General features: G+C 46.6%; 2 protein-coding genes across 2 annotated transcripts; both read left to right on the top strand.

Annotated features, from left to right (window-relative positions):
• Positions 1–496: 496 nt before the first annotated feature.
• LOC136522062 (leucine-rich repeat receptor-like kinase protein THICK TASSEL DWARF1) lies at positions 497–5,046 on the top strand. The gene is made up of 2 exons (XM_066515852.1): positions 497–3,280; positions 4,395–5,046. Exons 1-2 carry the CDS (start codon positions 628–630, stop codon positions 4,748–4,750), a joined length of 3,009 nt encoding a protein of 1,002 aa, XP_066371949.1. The 5' UTR covers positions 497–627; the 3' UTR covers positions 4,751–5,046.
• A 3,143-nt stretch (positions 5,047–8,189) lies between these two features.
• LOC136522063 (protein EARLY-RESPONSIVE TO DEHYDRATION 7, chloroplastic-like) lies at positions 8,190–11,819 on the top strand. The gene is made up of 4 exons (XM_066515853.1): positions 8,190–9,155; positions 9,830–9,996; positions 11,200–11,284; positions 11,417–11,819. The coding sequence occupies exons 1-4, from the start codon at positions 8,347–8,349 to the stop codon at positions 11,604–11,606; spliced, it is 1,251 nt and encodes a 416-aa protein (XP_066371950.1). The 5' UTR covers positions 8,190–8,346; the 3' UTR covers positions 11,607–11,819.
• The last annotated feature ends 11,630 nt before the right edge of the window (positions 11,820–23,449 follow it).

Raw genomic sequence — 23,449 nt, 5'->3', positions numbered from 1 at the left:
AGACGGACGGAAAAATTAGGAGGGACGTGGACATGTGTTCTCTGGAGGAGCCCTACGGGCTATGTAGGGGAGAAAGACGGGGAGAAATTGAGCAAAGTCGCCTCCAAAAATGGCGCCAATGGCTGTGCCTGTGCTGGAGGGTTTAATGGTGCAGGGAACAAAGGAAGCGACTAGCTCGGCTAGTCGCCCGCGTCTCTGGCCCTGGAACCACTGCAAGTCTGCAAGCAAGCTGAGAGCAAATTGATGGCGCCCGTCATGTCCCCTCCGACCCCGTCCCGTCCCGTCGCATCCCACAACACTACACAACGCCGTCTCCTTCTCTCTCCCTCTGCTGCGCCTACGCCTATCTGACACAGCACGCCGTCAGCCTGCCGTGCGCCGAGGCCGAGCCATCATCCAGCACCACCCCTCCTCCTCTCCCTCTCCTCCCGCCCTGCTGCTTTTCCTTTGACCTGCCTATCATCAGCTCGCCCGCCCCGTCCCCGCCGCCGCGGATTCCATTCCATATGCTCATTCCCTCCACCACCACCACCACCGTCCCCTCCCTCCGCTCCCTTTTATTCCATCCACCACCACCACGTCCCCCTCGCCACCACTCCGCGCCCGTCCACAGCAGCCACAGCCACAATGCCTCTTCCCATCCTCCTCTGCTTCCTCCTCCTCCTCACCGCCGCCCCCGCCTCCGCCACGCCGGAGCGGGACGCGTACACGCTGTCGAGGCTGAAGGCGTCCCTCGTCCCGTCCACCTCCACCAACTCCACCTCCGCCGCCGCCGCGCTGTCCGACTGGGACCCGGCCGCGACCCCGCCGGCACACTGCGCCTTCACGGGCGTGACCTGCGACGCCGCCACGTCGCGCGTCGTCGCGATCAACCTCACGGCCGTGCCGCTCCACAGCGGCGCGCTCCCGCCCGAGGTCGCGCTGCTCGACGCGCTCACCAGCCTCACCATCGCCGCCTGCTCCCTCCACGGCCGCGTCCCGCCGGCGCTCGCGTCCATGCCCGCGCTCCGCCACCTCAACCTCTCCAACAACAACCTCAGCGGCCCCTTCCCGTCTCCGCCCTCCGCCTCGACCTCCATACCGTACTTCCCGGCGCTTGAGCTCGTCGACGTCTACAACAACAACCTGTCCGGCCCGCTCCCGCCGCTGGGCGCGCCGCACGCGCGCACCCTCCGCTACCTCCACCTCGGCGGGAACTACTTCAACGGCTCCATCCCGGACACCTTCGGCGACCTCGCCGCGCTCGAGTACCTGGGGCTCAACGGGAACGCGCTGTCGGGCCGGGTCCCGCCGTCGCTGTCCCGCCTCACCCGCCTCCGGGAGATGTACGTCGGCTACTACAACCAGTACAGCGCCGGGGTGCCACCGGAGTTCGGCGCGCTCCAGTCACTCGTCCGCCTCGACATGAGCAGCTGCACGCTCACAGGGCCCATCCCGCCGGAGCTCGCGCGCCTGTCCCGCCTCGACACGCTCTTCCTCGCCATGAACCAGCTCACGGGGGTGATACCGCCGGAGCTCGGCGCGCTCAACAGCCTCCAGTCGCTCGACCTCTCCATCAACGACCTGAGCGGCGAGATACCCGCCAGCTTCGCCGGCCTCACTAACCTCACGCTGCTCAACCTCTTCCGTAACCACCTCCGCGGCGAGATACCGGACTTCGTCGGCGAGTTCCCGTTCCTCGAGGTGCTGCAGGTGTGGGACAACAACCTCACCGGCAGCCTCCCGCCCGCGCTCGGCAGGAACGGACGACTCAAGACTCTGGACGTCACCGGGAACCACCTCACGGGAACCATACCTCCGGACCTCTGCGCCGGACGGAACCTGCAGCTGCTCGTGCTCATGGACAACGCCTTCTTCGGCAGCATTCCGGACTCGCTCGGCGACTGCAAGACGCTCACGCACGTCCGCCTCGGCAAGAACTTGCTGACCGGCCCTGTCCCGCCCGGGCTCTTCGACCTTCCCCAAGCGAACATGCTCGAGCTAACCGACAACATGCTCACCGGCGAGCTGCCTGACGTGATTGCCGGCGACAAGATCGGCATGCTCATGCTGGGGAACAATGGGATTGGCGGCCGCATCCCCGCCGCCATCGGCAACCTCCTCGCGCTGCAGACGCTGTCCCTGGAGTCGAACAACTTCTTGGGGCCCCTACCGCCGGAGATCGGCAGGCTGCGGAACCTCACCAGGCTCAACGCCAGCGGCAACGCGCTCACGGGCGGCATCCCGAGGGAGCTCATGGGCTGCGGCTCCCTCGGCGCCATCGACCTCAGCCGGAACGGCCTCACCGGCGAGATACCGGACACCGTGACGTCGCTCAAGATCCTGTGCACGCTCAACGTGTCGAGGAACAGGTTATCCGGCGAACTGCCGCCGGCGATGTCCAACATGACGAGCCTCACGACGCTGGACGTGTCCTACAACCAGCTGTGGGGCCCCGTGCCGATGCAGGGCCAGTTCCTGGTGTTCAACGAGAGCTCGTTCGTCGGCAACCCGGGGCTGTGCGGCGCGCCCTTCGCCAGCGGCCCGTGCTCGCCATCGGCCGGCGGCGCGCGTTCGCCGTTCTCGCTGCGTCGGTGGAACACGAAAAAGTTGCTGGTGTGGCTTTTCGTCCTCCTCATCCTCCTGGTCCTGGCCATCCTGGGCGCGCGGAAGGCACGCGAGGCGTGGCGCGAGGCGGCGCGGCGGCGTTCGGGCGCCTGGAAGATGACGGCGTTCCAGAAGCTGGACTTCTCGGCGGACGACGTGGTGGAGAGCCTGAAAGAGGACAACATCATCGGCAAGGGCGGCGCGGGGATCGTGTACCACGGCGTGACCCGCGGCGGCGCCGAGCTGGCGATCAAGCGGCTCGTGGGGCGAGGGTGCGGCGACCACGACCGCGGGTTCACGGCGGAGGTCACCACGCTGGGCCGCATCCGGCACCGCAACATCGTGCGCCTGCTCGGGTTCGTCTCCAACCGGGAGACCAACCTGCTGCTGTACGAGTACATGCCCAACGGCTCCCTCGGCGAGATGCTGCACGGCGGCAAGGGCGGCCACCTCGGGTGGGAGGCCAGGGCGCGCGTCGCAGTCGAGGCGGCGCGCGGCCTCTGCTACCTGCACCACGACTGCGCGCCCAGGATCATCCACCGCGACGTCAAGTCCAACAATATCCTGCTCGATTCCGCCTTCGAGGCGCACGTCGCTGACTTCGGCCTCGCCAAGTTCCTCGGCGGCGCGGGCGGCGGCGCCACGTCCGAGTGCATGTCCGCCATCGCCGGCTCCTACGGCTACATCGCCCCAGGTAACAAAACTCACTGCAAACCACGCGTTCAATCAAACTCACTGTTGCAATGCATGGCTGTACTAGTGTAGTAGTAACACTGGAGATAGATGGAGACAGTGGCTAATCAATGTGGTTAGTGTCTTGCTCTAGCTCTGTTCCTTGGATTGTAGTAGAGCTTGGATTTGGCATGTCCTAGAAGCAGATCTTGTTGTTATCTTGTGGAGCTCGATGGGGGGGACAAAAGACCTGCCTTGGTTTGTTTGTGTGTATCCTTAGATGGAGACAGTGGCTAATCAATGTGGTTAGTGTCTTGCTCTAGCTCTGTTCCTTGGATTGTAGTAGAGCTTGGATTTGGCATGTCCTAGAAGCAGATCTTGTTGTTATCTTGTGGAGCTCGATGGGGGGGACAAAAGACCTGCCTTGGTTTGTTTGTGTGTATCCTTAGATGGAGACAGTGGCTAATCAATGTGGTTAGTGTCTTGCTCTAGCTCTGTTCCTTGGATTGTAGTAGAGCTTGGATTTGGCATGTCCTAGAAGCAGATCTTGTTGTTATCTTGTGGAGCTCGATGGGGGGGACAAAAGACCTGCCTTGGTTTGTTTGTGTGTATCCTTGTGGGCCTTTTCATGCAGCTAGCTTGATCCGACAGGGGTTAAAAAGCTTCCCTTCCATGTCCATGGCACCTTGCCTGGAGCAGATCTGCCCACATGTTTGACTTGTCAGGTGCCTCATAAATATGTCGGCTTCACTCTTCAGTGCTCTGTCCGTCTAAAAAAATGCAAAAGAGTCTTAACATTTTTAAATCTTACTAAATCTATCAAAATATTAACATTGTTATTAGACTAATTAAAAAATGTACTTTAGAATCTATCTACTTTGAGTTATAATATTTAATAATATTTTCTATAAACTTGGTTACTAAACTTAAATAAGTTCAATCAAATTCAAAATTTAAATTGCTGCTTTTTTTTTGGCTGGAGTCATTTACTTTGATGTGCATGTGTATGCATGGGGCAAGGATTTGTGATCTTAGACACAGTAAACTCTTAGCAGCAATTCATGTATTCAGAAGAAAACTGTAATCACTTCAAGTGACGTTTACAAGCCTTGTGATGTGATCCGACTCGCATGCAGAGTACGCGTACACCCTGCGCGTGGACGAGAAGAGCGACGTGTACAGCTTCGGCGTGGTGCTGCTGGAGCTCATCGCGGGTCGCCGCCCCGTGGGCAGCTTCGGCGACGGCGTGGACATCGTGCACTGGGTGCGCAAGGTGACCGCGGAGCTCCCGGACGCCACCGCTGCGGAGCCCGCCCTGGCGGTGGCGGACCGGCGCCTGGCGCCGGAGCCGGTGCCGCTGCTGGCGGACCTCTACAAGGTGGCCATGGCGTGCGTGGAGGAGGCCAGCACGGCCCGGCCCACCATGCGCGAGGTTGTCCACATGCTCTCCACCTCCGCCGCGGCCCAGCCCGACGTCCTCCACGCCTTCTGAAACCTCAACAACTCTCCCGGCTATGGATGATTAACGGTGCATGATCCGGGGTTAACGCCTGCGATTTATTAGCGGCTAATTTTGGTTTTTTTTTTATCGTGTGTGATGGATGGATGTGTACTACGACTAATAACCAGCAGGTGGCTACTCGTGATCCTGGAAGGTGAAAGTAGCGTTCGTATTGCGATGCGATTGGGGGCCATTTGGGTAGCTGAATGAATATGTGCATATATTAGTAAAGTTTGAAGCTGAAATGTCTCCATGATCTTACATACATATGCTCTGCTTTGCAATTCCTTGTCATCTTCACCCTTTTTTTTTCCTCTCTCGCTCTCTCGTTTTATTTACACCACACGGGAAGCCATGGAATGGAATCGGTAAAGGCGTAGGAATGGGGATTTTTACGAGTGCAAGAATTTACGGTATCCGTCGCGTCAGTGGATGATTGCAGGCCATCCCTGCGGAATCGAATCTGGGGTCGCAAAGAACGGGACCTCGCAAACCTTTATCTCGTCTTATTCTCCGCTAGATTATCTGATCTGACTCGGACTTGTAAATATATATATCTCCTCTCCTGGTGCGTTGTTGCTCATTGCCCATGCAACGCAACTGAAACGGCATATATTCCCTGGCGTTTTTGCTTTTGGTTATTCGAGATGGCTTCTTGTGAAAGATATATCTTCTTCTTCTTCTTTCAGTTTTTGAACGACAGGTGTCTGCTTCTAGTATAGGCTTTTTTGAGGGAAATTTGGCGATGTTGCGAAAGTTGAAAACGGTAGATGCAATAGGAAATTAAAAGGTTAGAATCAGAATATTGTCGTGGGACACGGAATGGGTTGGGCTGGGCATATCGGGCCATTTGCTCGGCATGGCTGTCGTCGACATTTCTCTGAGCCTAGTCCATCAGCCAGCATCAACAAACCCCAATGGTATAGTAAAATAAATACGGTCCACTCAAAAAAAAGTAAGTAAAATAAATACGGTAAGAAGAGTTTCGATAGATAAAAACCTAGAATGAATAGGACACTACAAGTCCTTTTATAGGCTATAAAAATGTGTTTGATCCCGACTAGATTATAGTAACCAGCTAAAATAATCTAAAGGTCATCCAAACGTCTCAAATTATGGATTGATTTATAATAATAACCCAACAATTGAGATGCCAAGGGCAGTGTTCTCATCTCTGCTCCTGCTAGTATGCTGGGAACTCTGGAAGCACAGACACAATGCCGTCTTCAGAGCTATGCGCCCAGAGCACTCTCGCCTCGTTACTGCGTGTAGGGCTGAGTATCCCTACGCGGCGATGCTCACGCTGGGGATGCGATGCGGTAGATATCCATGCACATCAATACCTAGAGTTTTGCAGCCAGCACGATGCATACAACATTAGATGCACATACTGAGATTTGAACTACATTGGACGGAGTCAAGAGACATTGGGGTTTTGGGGCCCTACTACACATGAGCATCCTAAAAAAACTAGAAGGTGTTGAAGAAGAAATTAGTTCTCCTAAGAACAATCTCAGTGTCGCTCGTTAGGTTAAGTCATGCATAGGACTCCAGACCTAACAAATGACAACAAATATGATTTTAAGTGTCTTCTCTGTGTAGTAGGCCGTAAAAAAATTAACAACAATCATTTGCTAGATGGATGCCCGTGACCATGTTGTTTAGATTTATGTTAGAAACAATATGTATTTGAAACCAGAAGATCTATTGGCTCTGTGTATGGGGTGAGTGTGCGTGCACATAAGATTTTTGGTGTTCGTACTATGATTTGTTTTCTCTTTCTGCTAATATGCCATGGTGTGATGCATAAATGACTGTGCAAAGTAATCGTATTGTGATTTTTTTTCCGCGTAGAATTTACTAATTTTTTTGCTTAAACATGCTGTCTGTTTGATCACTGATATCATCAGGTAACAAAAATTATGGCAAAGATATTCATGTATAATTGCGTATTGGGAGTGACACGTTAGGACTCCTCCCCACACGCCAGGACACTTACGCTTTGCCCAGTTGCCCTAGTCCAATCCATGGAGCAAGGAACATTGCCCTTGCCCTTGGCCTCCAAGTTGCTTCCTTAATCATCAAGGAGGGAATTGTGTTCTTTAGAGCTATCTCCAAGAATACCCTATTTTCTCTTTCCAAAAATATGTTGTTTTCCGACTCCTAAAAAGATATTGGGAGGAATAAATATGATCATCTCCAACAGTTTCTAATAATCCACTCCTAAAATAATAATACAATTTTATATCAGGAATTCTATACTATTTCTAAATTATTCTAATCACTTTTTTAAATTGTTTCTCTTGTATATTTACATCAGGAACCATTTATTACTTTTTATTCTTTCCCCGTCCTTCACGCCGATACGCGCGATTTCCAGTCCGCGCATCTTTACACGCAACGAAGGTTTTTTTTTTCTCAAGTGCTAAAAGATTAGGAGATGAATTAGGAGATATTAGAGATGATTTTTTTCTATCCTGCTAAAAATCGTGGATTAGGAGAGTGTTTTAGATACTCTTGAAGATGCTCACAGGGAAAAAAACCATCAAAGAAAAGGATACTCCCTCCATCCCACAAATCAGTTCGTTTTGGACATGATTTAGGATACCAAGGAGCAATTAAGTAGAGTGTATTTTTCCCTGTATGCCCTTATTAAATAGGGCTGTGGGTATCATTTATACACTAACCGTGCGTAGCTGGGGTGGTATGCACGCTGCCTCCTGATCTAGGAGGCCTCAGTTCGATCCCTACCACGCTCGGCATTTTTGCAAAGGTCACGAATTTTGCATGGCAATTGTGCACTCGGCCGCGTTTTTCGCCTTTGACGCGACCTCCGCCGTCATCTTTTCCAGCGCGATGGACTCCGGCGCCGACGCGATCGAGGCGCGAGCTGCATGTGTTCAATGCCCGTCCTCGTCTTGCATGCAGTCATGCGCTAGCGCCGCTCTGCATTAATGACCCGTGCGGTAACCGAAGAGGCCAGGGCAAACTCGTCTACTTTAGCCGTGGTTCACTCAAAACGAACAGATATGTGAAAACTGATCTACAGCCCAGAACGAACTGATTTGTGGGATGCAGGGAGTATAAACGGACCGTCGTGACCGGCGCCGACCAGAGCCACTCACCTGCCGACTGCAATCTACGGCCCACCCGTCAGCCAGAGAGAAACAGTCGACTGCGGTTGGATTGGACGACGAGATCTCCACGTGGGGCGGTCGTGCCGTGCCCGTGTGCATGCGCACACGCTTCTAAACTCTCACCAATGTTACCCGCCACCACTCACCGACAGGTGGGACTCCGGCCAGGCCGGTACCCAAGTACAGCACAGGGGGTTCCACAGGTCATGGACAGCGGAGCGCCCGCCGGCCTCCACCCAATAAAACCAGCTAACCACCCCAACCGCAAAACCGGGCCCCACCGTCGTCAAGCGCGTGGACCCCACCCACCTCCCCGTCGCCACGTACGCGGCCGGAGCGCCCTATACAAGCGCCACGTCGCTCGCCGGCACGCCGTCGCCGCGTGCCCCACGGCTCTTCCTTCCTTCCTCCTCCGGCGAGCTATAAATCCCTCCCGCCGACGCCGTCCCCATGGAATCCCGCTCCCGCGGCTCCCCTTCCTCCTCCTCCTCCCCGTCGTCGAAGGCTAACCCTTGGCCCGCCCCCTCCGCCCCGCCGCTGTACCCGACGCTCTCCATGGCCGACCTCGCGCCCGTCGAGATAGGGCCCGCCGCCTCGTCGCCGACGGCGCCGGGCTCGCCCTCGCAGCACGACAACGCGCCGCCGCCGTCGGAGGACGTCCTCCTCCGTGTCCCCGGCGCGCAGCTCCACCTCATCGACCGCAGCCGCAGCCACCCGCTGGCCGCCGGCGACCTCTCCCTCCTCCGCATCCGCTCCGGCGACACCTCCCTCGCCGCCATCGCGCTGCTCGACCCGGTCCAGTGGCCGCTCGCGCGCGACGTGGCCGCCGTCAAGCTCGACCCCTGCCACTACGCCTTCTCCCTCACCGTGCCGGCCTCCGCCGACGACCCCAGCCCCGACCCGCTCCACTACGGGCTCACGCTCGCCTGCCCCGACGCGCGCCTCGACGGCGTCCTCGCCGCATACACCAGCTTCTCCGTCCACTCCGTGGTCGGCACCAAGGAGCTGGAGGGCAGGGTGCGCGACGAGGTCGAGGCCGCCGCGTACTGGACGGCCGTCGCGCCCAATGTGGAGGCGTACGGCGGCGCGGTGGCGAGGAGCATCGCCACGGGCGCCGAGCACCTGGCCAAGGGGATACTGTGGTGCGGGGAGGTCACGGTGGAGAGGCTACGTTGGGGGAATGAGGTCCTCAAGAAGAGGATGCAGCCCGGCGACGCCAACGCCGAGGTCAGCCCTGAGATGCTCAGGAGGATCAAAAGGTATTGGCCGTCTCTGATTTTCTTTTACAATATATAATAAAATGTCCTTTGTCCTTAGTTATAAAATAAATATTGTTAAGGATTCAATCTAGCATTGTTTGCTTTGTACATCATTTGGGTATGGTGTGTTCTTTCTAGTTGTGTGGCGCCTTGATTCCTTATTTTTGTCATCTAGAAGAAGCTCCCGATTCCTAAAACATTTTTGTAGTGATGCCCATAAATATATGCTGATGTTATAACTCATAATGAGACTGTTCATTGAAGCGTTGTTTTCTGAACTTGTGATTGCTTGCCTGAGTAGTATATGTTGGTGTTAAGACATTGTTCAGATGTCTATGCTAGCATGATACAGTCGTTTGAACTTTAAACTGTTTTTATGAACATTTCTGATGGTATAAACTTTTTTCATGAACATTTCTGTTGTCAATACCATCGCATTGTTTCTGCCTCTGGATGTTGAATTTACGTATGGTTTGGCTGACTGTATTATCTCATTTCTGGATATATTGTCTTTACGATTTGTTTAATGAATATACAAGTTTTTTATTATTATTTAAACCATTTTGGACATAGATAATGTTGGCATATTCTGTGTTAATTACCTTTCTGAGATATATGATTTCAGACGAATATTTGAGTTGCTTAAGAACATTCATGCTTACAATTGCTGGCAGGGCTAAGAGGGTGAGCCAAATATCTGAGAAAGTGGCAACTGGAATTTTGTCGGGAGTTGTGAAGGTTACTGGTTATTTCACAAGCTCGCTGGCGAACTCAAAAGCTGGCAAGAAGTTCTTCAACCTGTTGCCTGGAGAGATTGTCCTTGCTTCACTTGATGGATTTGGTACGTGTTGTTATTAACATCTTTATGGTATAAGATCATGTGCTTGCGAGTCATTATTGATTTTATCTAGTGGCATGTTATATATTAACTCAAATGTGTCCTCCACCTTGCATAAGTGAACAAATATTTGTTGTTTGGGTCTATGCATCGCCTACTATGCCTAGATCGCATTTGTCTCATATGTGGACCGAGATCCTTGTTTTCCACTGGTCTCTGTTGATGTCTGTGTATGCTCTACTGGTTTCTGTGTAAATAGAGATGCCCTGGGTGCCCTTTAATAGTGTCCTCAATAGGTCTGAATGTTTATACATTGCCTACTATGCCTAGTCGCATTTGTCTCATATGTAGACCGAGATCCCTGTTTTCCCCTGATCTCTGTTGATGTCTGGGTATGTTCTATTAGTTTCTGTGTAAATAGAGATGCCTTGGGTGCCCTTTATAGTGTCCTCAATAGGTCTGAATCTTTTTTAGTGAAGATAACTTTTGTAGTTTGACTTCTGAGGAAACTTAATTTCAGTACTCAGGTGCAGGTGGTAGTTCTTGTTTTCGTTGTTTTTTCACCATTTCTTTCCCACATGACATAGAGTAGCCATATTCTTTAGTGCTGCGAAGTAATGGTGAACCATTGCTGCTGGGGTGCTGATTCATTTTGGTGATACTGATTAGCCTCTATCATATTGTTGGGTAATGAAGAGTTGGTGTTGGTTTCAGTACAGCCACACAGTGTTGATGATCTATAGTCAAGTCCTTAAAGATTTCTGAACATTAGTAACTTTCACCTCATGCTCTGTAGTCGCCCTGTTCGCTTGCTTATAATCCGTAATTTTTCAGCGAACGAACAGTATTTTCCTCTCCAAACAAATCAGTCAGGGCGATAGATGAACTAATTGGCTACTTTTCACCCTGAATACCACCATGGTTTCTGATAGGGTGGTCGATAAATCTAAATTCAGGAAGATTGTTGGTTCCACCTGATCCTTGTGTCCCATGGATGAACAAATTAGTTAGGCTGTAAGCTTGCAGTAGGAAAGTGTCTGCTAGATATGTAGCCCTTATTTGGTGTTATTAGGAATTTTCATTGTTACATATTCACTGTTTTATTTATGCTAAGTTGTTGGCATTGTTGTTATCCATTTACCGACTAAACTGCGTGGGCCAAGCTTTTCAACTTCTGTTGACATCTCTTCTGTTGTCGTCAAACAGGAAAGATTTGCGACGCCGTGGAGGTGGCTGGAAAGAATGTTTTGTCCACATCATCAACTGTGACGACTGGGCTAGTATCTCACAAGTATGTTTTCGATTCCACAGAAAAAGACCCCATATCCTGCATCACACTTCTCACCGAGTGTTAGTTCGTCTTGACGAACGCGAGTAGACTAACATCCCTTGCATCTCTTACACTGAATCTGTGTCTTGGCAGGTATGGAGACAAAGCTGCCGCTGCAACAAACGAAGGGTTGGACGCGGCCGGCCACGCCATCGGGACGGCGTGGGCCGTGTTCAAGATCCGGCAGGCCTTGAACCCCAAGAGCGTCCTGAAACCCACGACGCTGGCCACGTCCACTATCAAAGCCAATGTTGCTGAACTTCGTGCAAAGCACAGCAAGTAGCTGTATTGATCCGGAGAAGGATGTGTCGTTCGTAGCTGTACTGACTCCGAGAAGGATGCGCACCAGGAGATGTTCCAGTCCCAGCAAGTCTTTGGAATGCAATTCGTTCTACTTTTGTCAGGACACACGGATGGACATGGACTATTCAGCAGCCGTTTGCTTGTAAATTTGTGTGCTGAAAGTAGTGATGGTGCTCTTTTCATGCTGATGTTCTACCGACTTGCCGTCACACCCCGACTCCCTGAGCACTTCATTAACGAAAGTGAGTGGTACTTGGAGGGTCCTGCTATATATTAGCGCGCTCATCTTTTTATAGAAAAAGTCTCAGTGTTTTTTTTAGCCTTGCATGTTTTAATTGCTCCTTTTTATTGAAGGGAAAACCTACTTTTAGCCCTTGAACTGTCGCATCACAATTCACAGGTGCCCGATTTTGGCCTCTGAACTTAAAACACTGACTTTGGACCTTCAACTATATTTGAACTGGATATTTCTATTTTCAAACCGGTTCACCACGTCAACATAGGTCTTAATACAATATAGGATGATGGTTTCGCAACTAGACTAGGTTAAAAACCATCGCCGTCTCAGCAAAAACTAGCTTCAAAACAACGTCAGGTAAAAAAACAGTTTGAACAAGTCAACGTGCAAGTTATCCGTACACCATCTTCCACTAATGTTCATATCATCCCAGCAACTTGTAACCTCTTGATTGCAAAATTGTAACCTCTTAATTGCAATCTATCCATGTACATCATCCTCATTCAATTTTAATCTAAATTCTTCGCAATCTTCTCAGCAACATGCGGGGCATTTTCTAGTACTCACAAAAGAAATTCAACCGGTCCGGGATAAACTCTGCAGGGCATTTTTTCTTAATGTTAATAAAAAAAAGAAGAAAATTCTGGTTTTTTCTTTCCAAAATTCTATATAGGCTGAGAGACAATCAGATCGATTTTCTCTTCAGCGGGCAGTTCCATATAGAATTTATTAGAATAAAACAAGCGGGTTATAAAAAAAAAAACTCTTTTTTTTTATCCACAAAGCAAAAAAGGTTCTTATCAAACCCACAATAAAATTGGAAAGAAAGATAAAGGGATAGGAGAACTTAACCAACTCAACCTTGCTAGCCAAAAGATCACTGAAAACTCTGGTTTCGCTGCCTTCTTAATTAGCCGAGAAAATCACTGAATTCTGTTTTCGCCGTCACTCGTCGAGGGACTTTTTTATTTTTGAAATGCCTAAATTTACTCTCACGAGAAGTCAACTTAGAACCTAGAGATGCTACTAAGGCCTTGTTTAGTTGGCGAATTTTTTTTGGGAAATGGTACTGTAGCACTTTCGTTGTTATTTGGCAATTAGTGTTCAATCATAGTCTAATTAGGCTTAAAAGATTCGTCTTGTGAATTTCGTCTAAACTGTGTAATTAGTTTTATTTTTTTATTTATATTTAATGTTTCATGCATGTGTCCAAAGATTCGATGTGATGGGGAACCTTGAAAAATTTTGCAAAATTTTGGAAACTAAACAGGCACTAAACCAACTGCGACTTAGGGTGTCTGATTCCACTAAATCTTAGTCTCTGTCACATCGAATGTTCGACACTAATTTAGAGTATTAAATATAGACTAATTACAAAACTAACTGTACAGATTGAGACTAATTTACGAGACGAATTTATTAAACCTAATTAGGTCATAATTTGACAATGTGGTGCTACAGTAAATATGTGCTAATAATGGATTAATTGGGCTTAATAGATTCATCTCGTAAATTAGTCTTCATCTGTATAATTAATTTTATAATTAACTAATATTTAGTACTCCTAATTAGTATCCGAACATCCTATGTGACGAGGACTAAACTTTAGTTATGGAACTAAACACCCTCTTACCTGCTCATTCACAGTCATATACTCATGTTGTCTTGTTTCCTCCGTACCTTGATCGTGCCAGCCTCAGTCTGCCGATAGCCAGCATGTTCGCTTGTTGGTTTCAGCCAGTCCAAACCAGCCAGTCAATAGTATTTTCCTCTCACAACAAATTAGCACCAGCCAGTCCAAACCAGCCAAAAAACCAACCAGCGAACAGAGCCAGCATTAGTAGTTTCTCTTGGTGTGCTAATGATGTGTACTGTCACTCTAGTACTAGTTCTGAATAGAAACACAGTCCATTACTGGTCAACGTGTCGTCTTATATAAAAAAAAGATTACGTCATTTCTAGTCAGCCATATCTAAGATGTAAAATTTCTGCCATCAAAATTTTTTCTGTCCAGCCTGTATCCGTTTCTGTGTTGGTCCGTCAGCTGCAAACAAAGATTAGGAGGGATTAGGAGTAGGAAAGAGAATAGAAAGAAATATAGGTTTCAGATGTAAAGATACCAGAGAGAAAGAAAATGTAGGAGGATCTTAATAGTTTTTGAAATAGATCGGGGTTCCTGATACAAAATATCTAAATTCGAGTGGCCTTTTTTTCGACTTGGGCCGACTTCGTTGTGAGCTGGACCAAGCTCATACAAACCTTTTTTCTTTTCTTTCATATTTCTCTTTTCACATAAAAAAACAGAGATCTTGCAAAATTCACCAAAAATCATAGAAAAATCAAAAAAATTTCAAACCAGTTTTGTTAGCTTCATAAAAATATGATCTATCTATAGATGTGATGAATCTTGTAAGATTGTGCTTTGTCTATAGGTGTATTAAATCCACATATAGGTTCGGCGATGAATGAGAACATGCTAGAGGCAGAGCCGGAATATGCGGAGGTGGCCGAGGAGTATGAGGAGGATGTCCTCGCTGTCAGTGTTGCCAAAGCCTTCACTAACTTTCCGCTGTTCGGTTCATGCCTAAGGCAAGCCCCGGTGCATAACCCCTACTTTTCAGCGCTTATTATGTTTGTTTGCGCATTAAGTTTTGAGGATAAAGATTTACACCATCTGATGTAGTTTTGATAAGAAACAAAACTTATTTTTATTAAAATATGGATTAGTCAATGGTACAACTAATTATTTCTTGAACCAAAATCTTAGGCAGATTATTGACTAATAAAATCTAAACAAATGTATGTATGTAATTCATGGCAAGGGCTGCCATGTGAAAAATCAAAAGATCTCTCGTCATAATCATTGGCGGACAGACCAATCCTGACACATCGACAAAAAAGTTACAAAGGTTGATATGATGCGTGAAAAAGCTAAAAAGGTCGATATTGAGTCATAGAAACACATGGGTAGTATGAAAAAGCTATAAAATTATTATATATTTATATCTAAATAATTATGCGCTTTGCAACGAAAGGAAAAATATATTGAGGTGTATTTTAATAGGATATTGTTATTTATTGTCAGCATTAACTTATATTATAGATGTGACTGTCATCATGAAATAAATTAAAAAAGCAAAAAAAAACGTAAGTAGATATGTACCATGCACGTTATCGTTTTACATGAATGTTTAGTAGTTTTTTTTCCTCCCGTTACGATGCACGTGCATATTTGCTAGTAAACAAAAAAAAAAAGAGAAGTACTTGTTCCCACGTTAACATTTGAGATCGCAATTTTAGATCTACTTGTAACCAAAACTCCAAAAAGTGTCTCACGCATTCTTTGTTATTGGAAAACAACAACTTTCACCAGTCTAATTTTGTTTTAGGATATTGCCTTTTGTTGTAATAACATCCTTCATTAAGAACCAGACAAAAATCTTTGTCTTAGAGGGAAATTCCAATTTTCATATATAGCGATTTCTGTAGTGGTACTATTGCAATTTGGTTTACTAGTCTCGTTTACCTGAACGTAGATTAATGACTACCTTGGCAGACACGTAAACCATCATATCCAATTACATGACTGTCATATTGGCTCCGATGATGTGGGTACAAGAGTTCCATTGAACGATCGAAACAACATTGGGTTGGAGAAAGGTGATTTTTAATCTTTTCTGGACCGTCCTAGTAGCTACTAACAAACACGCGTTAATCTTTCCAGCGTTTCCCAGCGTTTCATGACATCTGCAGCAGGCCGAGTGTTTGTGCATTGCAGCGGAAACCATATGTCAACATGACGTCGTCCCCGTGTTTGCGCAAAAGCTTAGGTGATCATATTTTATCGGATGGAGATTAAAAGAATAAGATAGGAATTTCTCATTTTAACTAACCGTAATCAACCACCATAATACATTGACTAATATATGTATGAATTGATGGCTGGCCTTAAAATAAATTTTCATAAAAGTGAAGTCATGGTAATCAATGATGAGGAGAATTGGGCTGAGATTTTGTGACAGAACCGCCCAATTTATACAAGATCGAGTACGGTTGTCCCCGCTAACACGTTGACACACCCATACTTTCACTCATATAAATCCGGTAGTCCGCCGAGTGTCCCGAAAGACCTCGGTAAATCAACATCACAACCAAGATCGCGTGATTAAGCAAATACACATCACATACATCGGGTTGCAGCGGAAATAATATTACAAAGGGGTTAACAAATAATAGTACAAGTTTGGGTTTCAAAACCGCTTAGTAAAAACAACATAGCTTTCAAATGATTACATTAATATAAGTTTCAAATATATTGCTAGCTTAGTGACATCATCCGACAAAAGCATATATATGAGAAGTAAGTATAGAATCACCGAGCCCACCGGTGGTTAGCCACCATCATCAACAGGTCGAGAACATCACCTGCAACAAGGTGGGATAAACCCTGAGTACTCGAATGTACTCAGCCAGACTTACCCGTCGGAAACCAAAATAAATGACACCAAGGATTATGCATGGCTTTCTTTAGTGGGCTAGCTGACTTGTTTGTGAAAAGCATAAGCTATCATGAAGAAACCATTTTAAGTACTCTGCATCATCTTTATTATGACCTATCCATCTAGGTAAGCACCTGTACTATAGCAATCACTTGATTAACCAATAACATCCAGTTACCAATTTAGATTTAGCATATCCCATACCATCCAGATAACCATCATTGTTCCATAATAATTACTACGATGCAGTAACTCGAGTCAAGTGCTCACTATCCAGGAGCGATGGCGATTCGAATCGATTCCTAACCAGCTGGTGATTTATTCCTTACACAAACCTCACTCACCCGCTAAAGTGAGATATTGATCACCGAGTCAACTTTCTAGGAATCTCGAGTTTGCCAGGAACCACATGTACCCGGGGGCCGACCGACTGCACTTTGGTCTTATCATCTCGCCCCCCTGTCCTACCACACCTGCTCCGGCACAGTGCGCTGCGGGCAATCTACTCGGCCCGAAAAATCTCCCAGCTTCGCGGTCGGAAGGTACTTTATCCGGCCAGCTAAATGGAAGGCATGCGTTCAACATGACTCGAGGGCCAACAACGATCGGTCCTTAATCGACACAGACGGAAACTAACAGCACCCCAGAACCCTGTCTGGTTGCCTCCAACTTTTTCCGTCCGGTCTCCAATTATCCATCACATATGGTTAATTCCAGGATATCATTCTTTCCATAGCTAAATTCTTTCAGTAACCACCTATAATGTAGGTGACCGGATATCACCGATCGCTACTGGTCTAAGCAAGGCTAAGCAGTTATTCGATCCTGACCTAACAGGGTAACAAGGTAGTAAGGTAGGCAAGGATAGTAATAAATGCATCAACGGTTTCAATCAACTCCTACAACTTAATGCAACAATATATATAAACTCATATATATAGAAAGAATTGCTTTTATAAAGTATGAGACTTATAATGCTCCGGGGCTTGCCTGGGATCCAACACAAGTCAGCTCAGTTAACTTGCACCATCCTGGTGACATCTCAGATCCTAGCACTCGCTTAGTCCTTCCATCTTCGGGACAGATCCATCAAACACCGTCTTTGGGTTTAGCTCCAACATCACATTCTTCACGTGGTTCATCTAGCGCACCTAGATGAGATGCAATATGCAAGTGCATAAATTTGAAGAATAGTACCATGAGACATATCACAAAATAGCAAGCAAGACAAGCATAGTTTACACTAACACACTTAAGTACTTTGCGATGCTTAACTTAAACATCACACAATCTATCATGCTAAGATGGCAAAGAAGACGACAACATCAAGCATGACACAAGTTTCCCAAGATCTCAGGTGCTCTAACTCAGTCATCACTCAAGGCATAAGTCACACTTAACAATATACAAGCAAACACTATAATTGGAATCTACCAATTTCTGGACATGCAAACAGCAGCTACAAGATTTAGCTATAACTGGAGTTACACAAATCCAAATGACTTGCAAGAAGACATTCTGGAAATCTTATGAAATTGTCTACAATTCATATTTAAACCTATCAGCATGATTACAAAGTTAACCAGGTTAAACAGGCACATTTATCAAAGCTGGTCCAGCAATTCTAGAAAGCTACAATTTCTGAAGACCAACTTAGAACAGTCATAACTCACAAACTACTTGGCCACATGCCATGAAAATTTAACACAAGCTAGTTAGGTGAGTTATCTACAACTTTCTTATTATCATCTTAAGATGATTCTACAGTTAGAAGGGTCAATTAATCCAATAATTGCATCGCTATCCAAAACATAGACAGAAACTGACATGCCACTTTAAACAACTATAAATGGAGTTATACAGGTCCAATAAATATGGTTCTAGACTTTTTAGAAAGCTTGTCAAATTCTAAACAACTTTGTTGTAAACACCTAAAGCTAATTATACTATTAAGAAGGCCCCACAATACCAACAATGAAACCCTGTCTGGGTTTGGGCAGAAACAGACACAGAGATTTAAGCAAGTGTAACTCAAGATCTACTTAACCAAAAATCATGATATTTAACTTTTTGGAAAGCTTAATAAAAGTACTACAACTCATGTATTTTCACCAAGTCATGATTCATAACCTAACTAGGCCAATTAATTTAATATTGCAGGCCTATTCAGAATAGGGTTAAGGCAATACAGGCAATTTGTTATTTTTATATATCTTAAACTATCAAGCCTAAAATACTGAAATTTTTACCAGACATCACTAATCACATCAGTAGCACTCCACAAAAATTTCACATTTATTTGAGCATAAAAACTACAGTTATGAAAAAGACAAGACACCACTAGTAGTACAAACCTAACTGCATCAATTGATTTTTACAGCACAAACTTTAAACTAAATACTGCCATATTATAGATCTACTGCATAGAGAATTTCACAAGGATTCCAAAAAGTCCTAATTTTCTATTTTACGATTTTTGTACGAATTACTATGAATTATCAAAGTGGAGCATTCAAATCTGCAAAAATCAGAAAGAAAAGGAATCTAAATCTTGCATCGAGGACCCTGAAGTTTTCACAAATAAAACCCGAACGAACGGATCCTTTACTGCACTATTCATATGAGTCACAACTTCATCACTTAACCCCCTGGAAGACACTCTATTCACGCGCGTGGTCCACCTTCTTCTTCCTCAGGACGGCAGCAGGGAGAGGTGGCCGGCTTGCGGCTCCGGCCGGCCATGGTCGTCGCCGGCGACGGTGAAGTGGCGGGGAGGGACCCTGGGCCTACGCGCGCACGCTAGGCTGCCCAGCATGGCCCGACGCGGCCTGTGGTGGCACGGCCACAGCAGCCGTGGCGGTGACGGCAGCTTCACTGACGGCGGGGAGCAACAGAGGCCAACGGCGCCGGTCTAGGAGGTCCAGAGGCGCGGCGCGATGAGGAGAAGATGATGCCATTCTTGGTTCGGACGGAGGAGGGATGGAGTGGAGGCAGTAGCAGCGGCAGCGAGCTCAGCGGCGGCATTCATGGCGGCCGCGCTCTGGCGTGCGTGAGCGCGAAGGAAAAACGCCAGGGAGGGAGAGTGGAGAGGAGATTGGGGACTGGGGCAGCTAAGGCGCTCGGTTTGAAGCAGCAGGGCATGAGGTGGCGCGTGGCACGGAGGTCGGACGTGCGTCGGCCATGGTGGGGCACGCTCTGGTGCATGGCCGCCATGAAGTCATTTCATCGAGTACGTGGCGTGCATTGCTGTGCCCGACTTGGAGTCCGTTTTCGGCATATTCGGTGCAGATTCGGACCTTGGCGCCTATAGAAAAGTTGCTATCCTCAGAATGCTCTTCGACTTTGATTAAGGGTGCTCGGCCATTAGGCTGTTGGATTAGCATATAATTAGTACTAAACTTGATAGTGTCGGTGATTTGACAGCGACAAGCGAACATCCAAAATTGATGGTCGAAATGAAATGCAACTGGTGCCATCTTCTTGTATGTTCTTCCCCATCATGTAAGCTCCAACTTTTACATTTGGATCAACTCAAGTTGCTTAGCAAAATTTGGAGAACGCGGAATGCCAACAGCGATGACAATGGATTCCAGACTTAGAAAATTTTCTAAGTACTGAAAATAGCTGTCAATTCAAAGTTCGAGCCTCGATTTGACTTAGTTCCAAGTTGATCTGGCTCTGGGTCCAAAAACAAAGTTTGTTCTACTCCACTCAAACTTCAACTTTTATTAAAGGCCCAACTTCATAACAGGTGCAGAAGCTATAGTTCTACTTTGATCAAAGAAGGACCACGATAAAGCTTAAATTATCCGTTGTGACCCATTGTGGCATTTTCTTGGCATTTTCCCAACATGAACCTTTCATGACTTTTGTTGTAGAGTTCATCTAGAGTCATTTGGGCATGGTTGCAAGTTTTGGTTGACATCTCATGTTCTCATTCACTTAATAGCGCAATTCAAGCACTTAGTAAAATCATTCCAACAAGGATATAACTTATCATTTCATTTGACTTTTTGATTCCAAACTTCATGAAACTTTTCGAGTGTCCAATATAGATGGGTATTGATGTGAGACACATGAAGATATCCCAATCACACCACCTAAGCATATATCTTGAAAAGGGGTCTATCGGCGAGCAAAGGTGCAATATCCAAGTTTAGGTTGGGGCTCGTTTCTATAGGTTTGACCTTGACACCTCCATCGTCACTTAATCTGTCATGTTTAAGCTTAAACCCATTGCTTAACTAGTGGCAAACACCTGGGGTGTTACAGCCCTCCCCCCTTAAAGGAATCGCGTCCCGAGATTCGATGCGAAAGACTTTTAAGGGAAGAGAAACATGTCATCCAGTTTCCAACATTAGTGATAGCATTAGGCTACTTAACTTTGGAGCATCAGAGAGGCTAATTTGGTCATGACACTTTCTGATACTTGCTCTTCATCGTAAGCTGTTGTCTGAAGAATTTCCTTCTTTGGCCTTCATGAATTATTGTTACTTTGGGAGGAATCCAAGATAGCAATGTCCTACGTACTTCGTCCTTGATGTACGAAGAGCGATACAAACGTAGACTAAATACTTGCAGCATCTACTTCCCAAGTGGATATAGCACAGACCTTATGGACTTTGCACTAGATGATAATCTTCTGAAGGATACTCGTTGCAATGGTTCCATATGTGCAGTTCTCTTTCTCTGATAACAATATTGTATGGTCTGAGTCTGCTGAGTGAGTGGTAAACATAGCAGCTGACTCTGTCGGCTCAACGTTCTCGGTGATCATTCCTTAGGGAGCCTTCGTATCCAAGTTGCAACAGTGATCTGGGTTGAATCTGATGCAACCTCTTGGGTAAAAACACATATAAGGTACCAAAGGCATGTCAGCATTGGAGAACCATTGACGTAGAAGGATGTTAGCGAGGCTTGGAGGGCAATACAAGTTGCAAGTAATCACAAAACTAGGGACTAGTTCACTACCAAGCAGGTTGAGTACAATTTGCCTTCGTGGTGCAGTTGCACAACAAGTTGGGTTGACTTGCATCGTAGCAAAACCAGCCTTCTTACTACATTTGTCGTCGAGGCTTCCATTCTAAGGCCAATCAATATCTCAAAAACCATAATCCGAAAATCTATGGTTTAACACCCTTCCAATCTAATTTTTGACTTGTAACGGCACAAGTTGACTTGTAGAACATCTTGACTGCTCAACTATTATCGATACGAGAGGACAAAGGTACGGCACAAACATGGGTGCAAGGAGTCTTCTCTAGGGCATGGAGGGTTGTCTAACAGCGATACACCTACAAGTTGTAATTCCTTGGCATGAATTACAAACACAACCGTCTAATGCAAATGATGATCGCAGTCACCACGAAATTGCAGATTCTATACCCTTTTGTTTTCTATTCATATCTCACAAACTACTGCTCCAATATGCACAAAATTTGGTGGGCGGGTAGATCCATGGGTCTTTTAACTACTCACCAAAAATCAACTCAACCGGACACCGTTTGACCATCCAAACAATTCATCTACCAAAACTGTTGTGTTCTAAAATGGCAGCAAACCGAGCCGACAAGATATCTCTTAAATCCGATGTTTTACTCAACCAATACTCAAACCAACTTAAGACATTGAAGGGTCCTAAGCAAGGAATGAGATCACCAAGTTTGGGGTCAATCCAACTTCGTTTGAGTCACTAATCGCCGGCTTGAAGATAACCGGTTTAGTGCCACAAAATCTGGACATATTTCGTGTTCTCCCTTTTCTTTGCTTTCACACATTGATGTGTGTGTTTTGCACTCTCTAACCTTTCTCATAGCAGCAGCAGCCTTTCCCTAGCTAAGGATGGAGGCTAGAGTTTTCCTTACATGCTTCTCTGGTAACACTTCAACCATCGTTCTAGACACCAACTTGACTATGCACAAGCATTGGACTTGTGGGCTGTTTTCGCAGGTCACAAAACATTATTCCACATATAGGGCATTTCTATATTGACAAGGAACCATTCCTATATATCCTTCGACACTTCATCCAATAGAGTCCGGACACATGTGTAATTGGCACCTTGGGGCATAAAGAAGCTAACTAAAATCAGGGACGTGCTTTCACTAGCTCTTTACTTAGCTGATATAGCATCCAGCACTATCTGTGTGATTGTCCAAGATGGAATTGACTTGATAGCACATTTGGAGAAGAAGTAGCACTTGCATTGCGGGGCCAGGTTTGCTGTTTCCTTGATCAACATTGTTCTGTGAGATCTGGCCTTCATAGTTACCAATTAGTTGTTACCTATCTGAAGACTAACTTTCCTACTAGTAACAAATCAGTTGTCCCTCAACACTAAAAAGGTTCCAAATCTTCACTCTTGATAATAAAAATTTTAGTCGAAGCCTACAGATGGTCGCCATTGAAGTCAGCAGAAAGGGGTCACACCAAAGAAGGTCGGTTGATCACCTTGCACATAAAGGTCAAGACTTGGACAGGAAGCTCATGAGCACTAGGTGACCTACTACAGCACATAATATCCTAGTCCATTTACCTTCCGACTGATAACTTGTTCAACCTTAAGTGTGGTGCACCTTTCTAATCCAATGAAAATGACATAAGTTGCTCACTAGATGATCGACGTCATTACAGGGACAGTCACGTCGAGCAGAGTCACTTGTCTACCCTCTTGCAGTCTATTTATGTTCCTGTTAGTGACCTATTCTTCAAAGGTTAACCATTGGATGACTTCACAAGGGAGTCCTATTGCATCTAGTTCGACATATAGATCGCTTGACATGATAAGGAGAGATAACCAAGGAAGAGCTCACGTGAAAATAACATGTCGGTGTAGTTCTGTAATGGATCATGACTAGAAACCTTGATACCAGCGCGTGCCGAGCAGCACAGCCTTGTGTGTGCACCCACAGGAGGCTCTCGGTTTCGTCGCGGCACCGTAGATTGCTAATTGTGGCACCATTACTGAACATACAACCTACAAGAAATCTCACATGGCACAAATTGGGTTGCATAGGAGGAAGCACTATGCGAAGGAGGGATAGCAAACAAAGGCAGTCACAAGGTTAGGAGTCAACAAGCAGGGGA

Source organism: Miscanthus floridulus, chromosome 18, assembly GCF_019320115.1.
Source record: "Miscanthus floridulus cultivar M001 chromosome 18, ASM1932011v1, whole genome shotgun sequence".
In the NCBI taxonomy this organism is placed as follows: domain Eukaryota; kingdom Viridiplantae; phylum Streptophyta; class Magnoliopsida; order Poales; family Poaceae; genus Miscanthus; species Miscanthus floridulus.
Note: the sequence above shows the minus strand (reverse complement) of the source record. Positions and strands in the feature narration are given on the sequence as shown.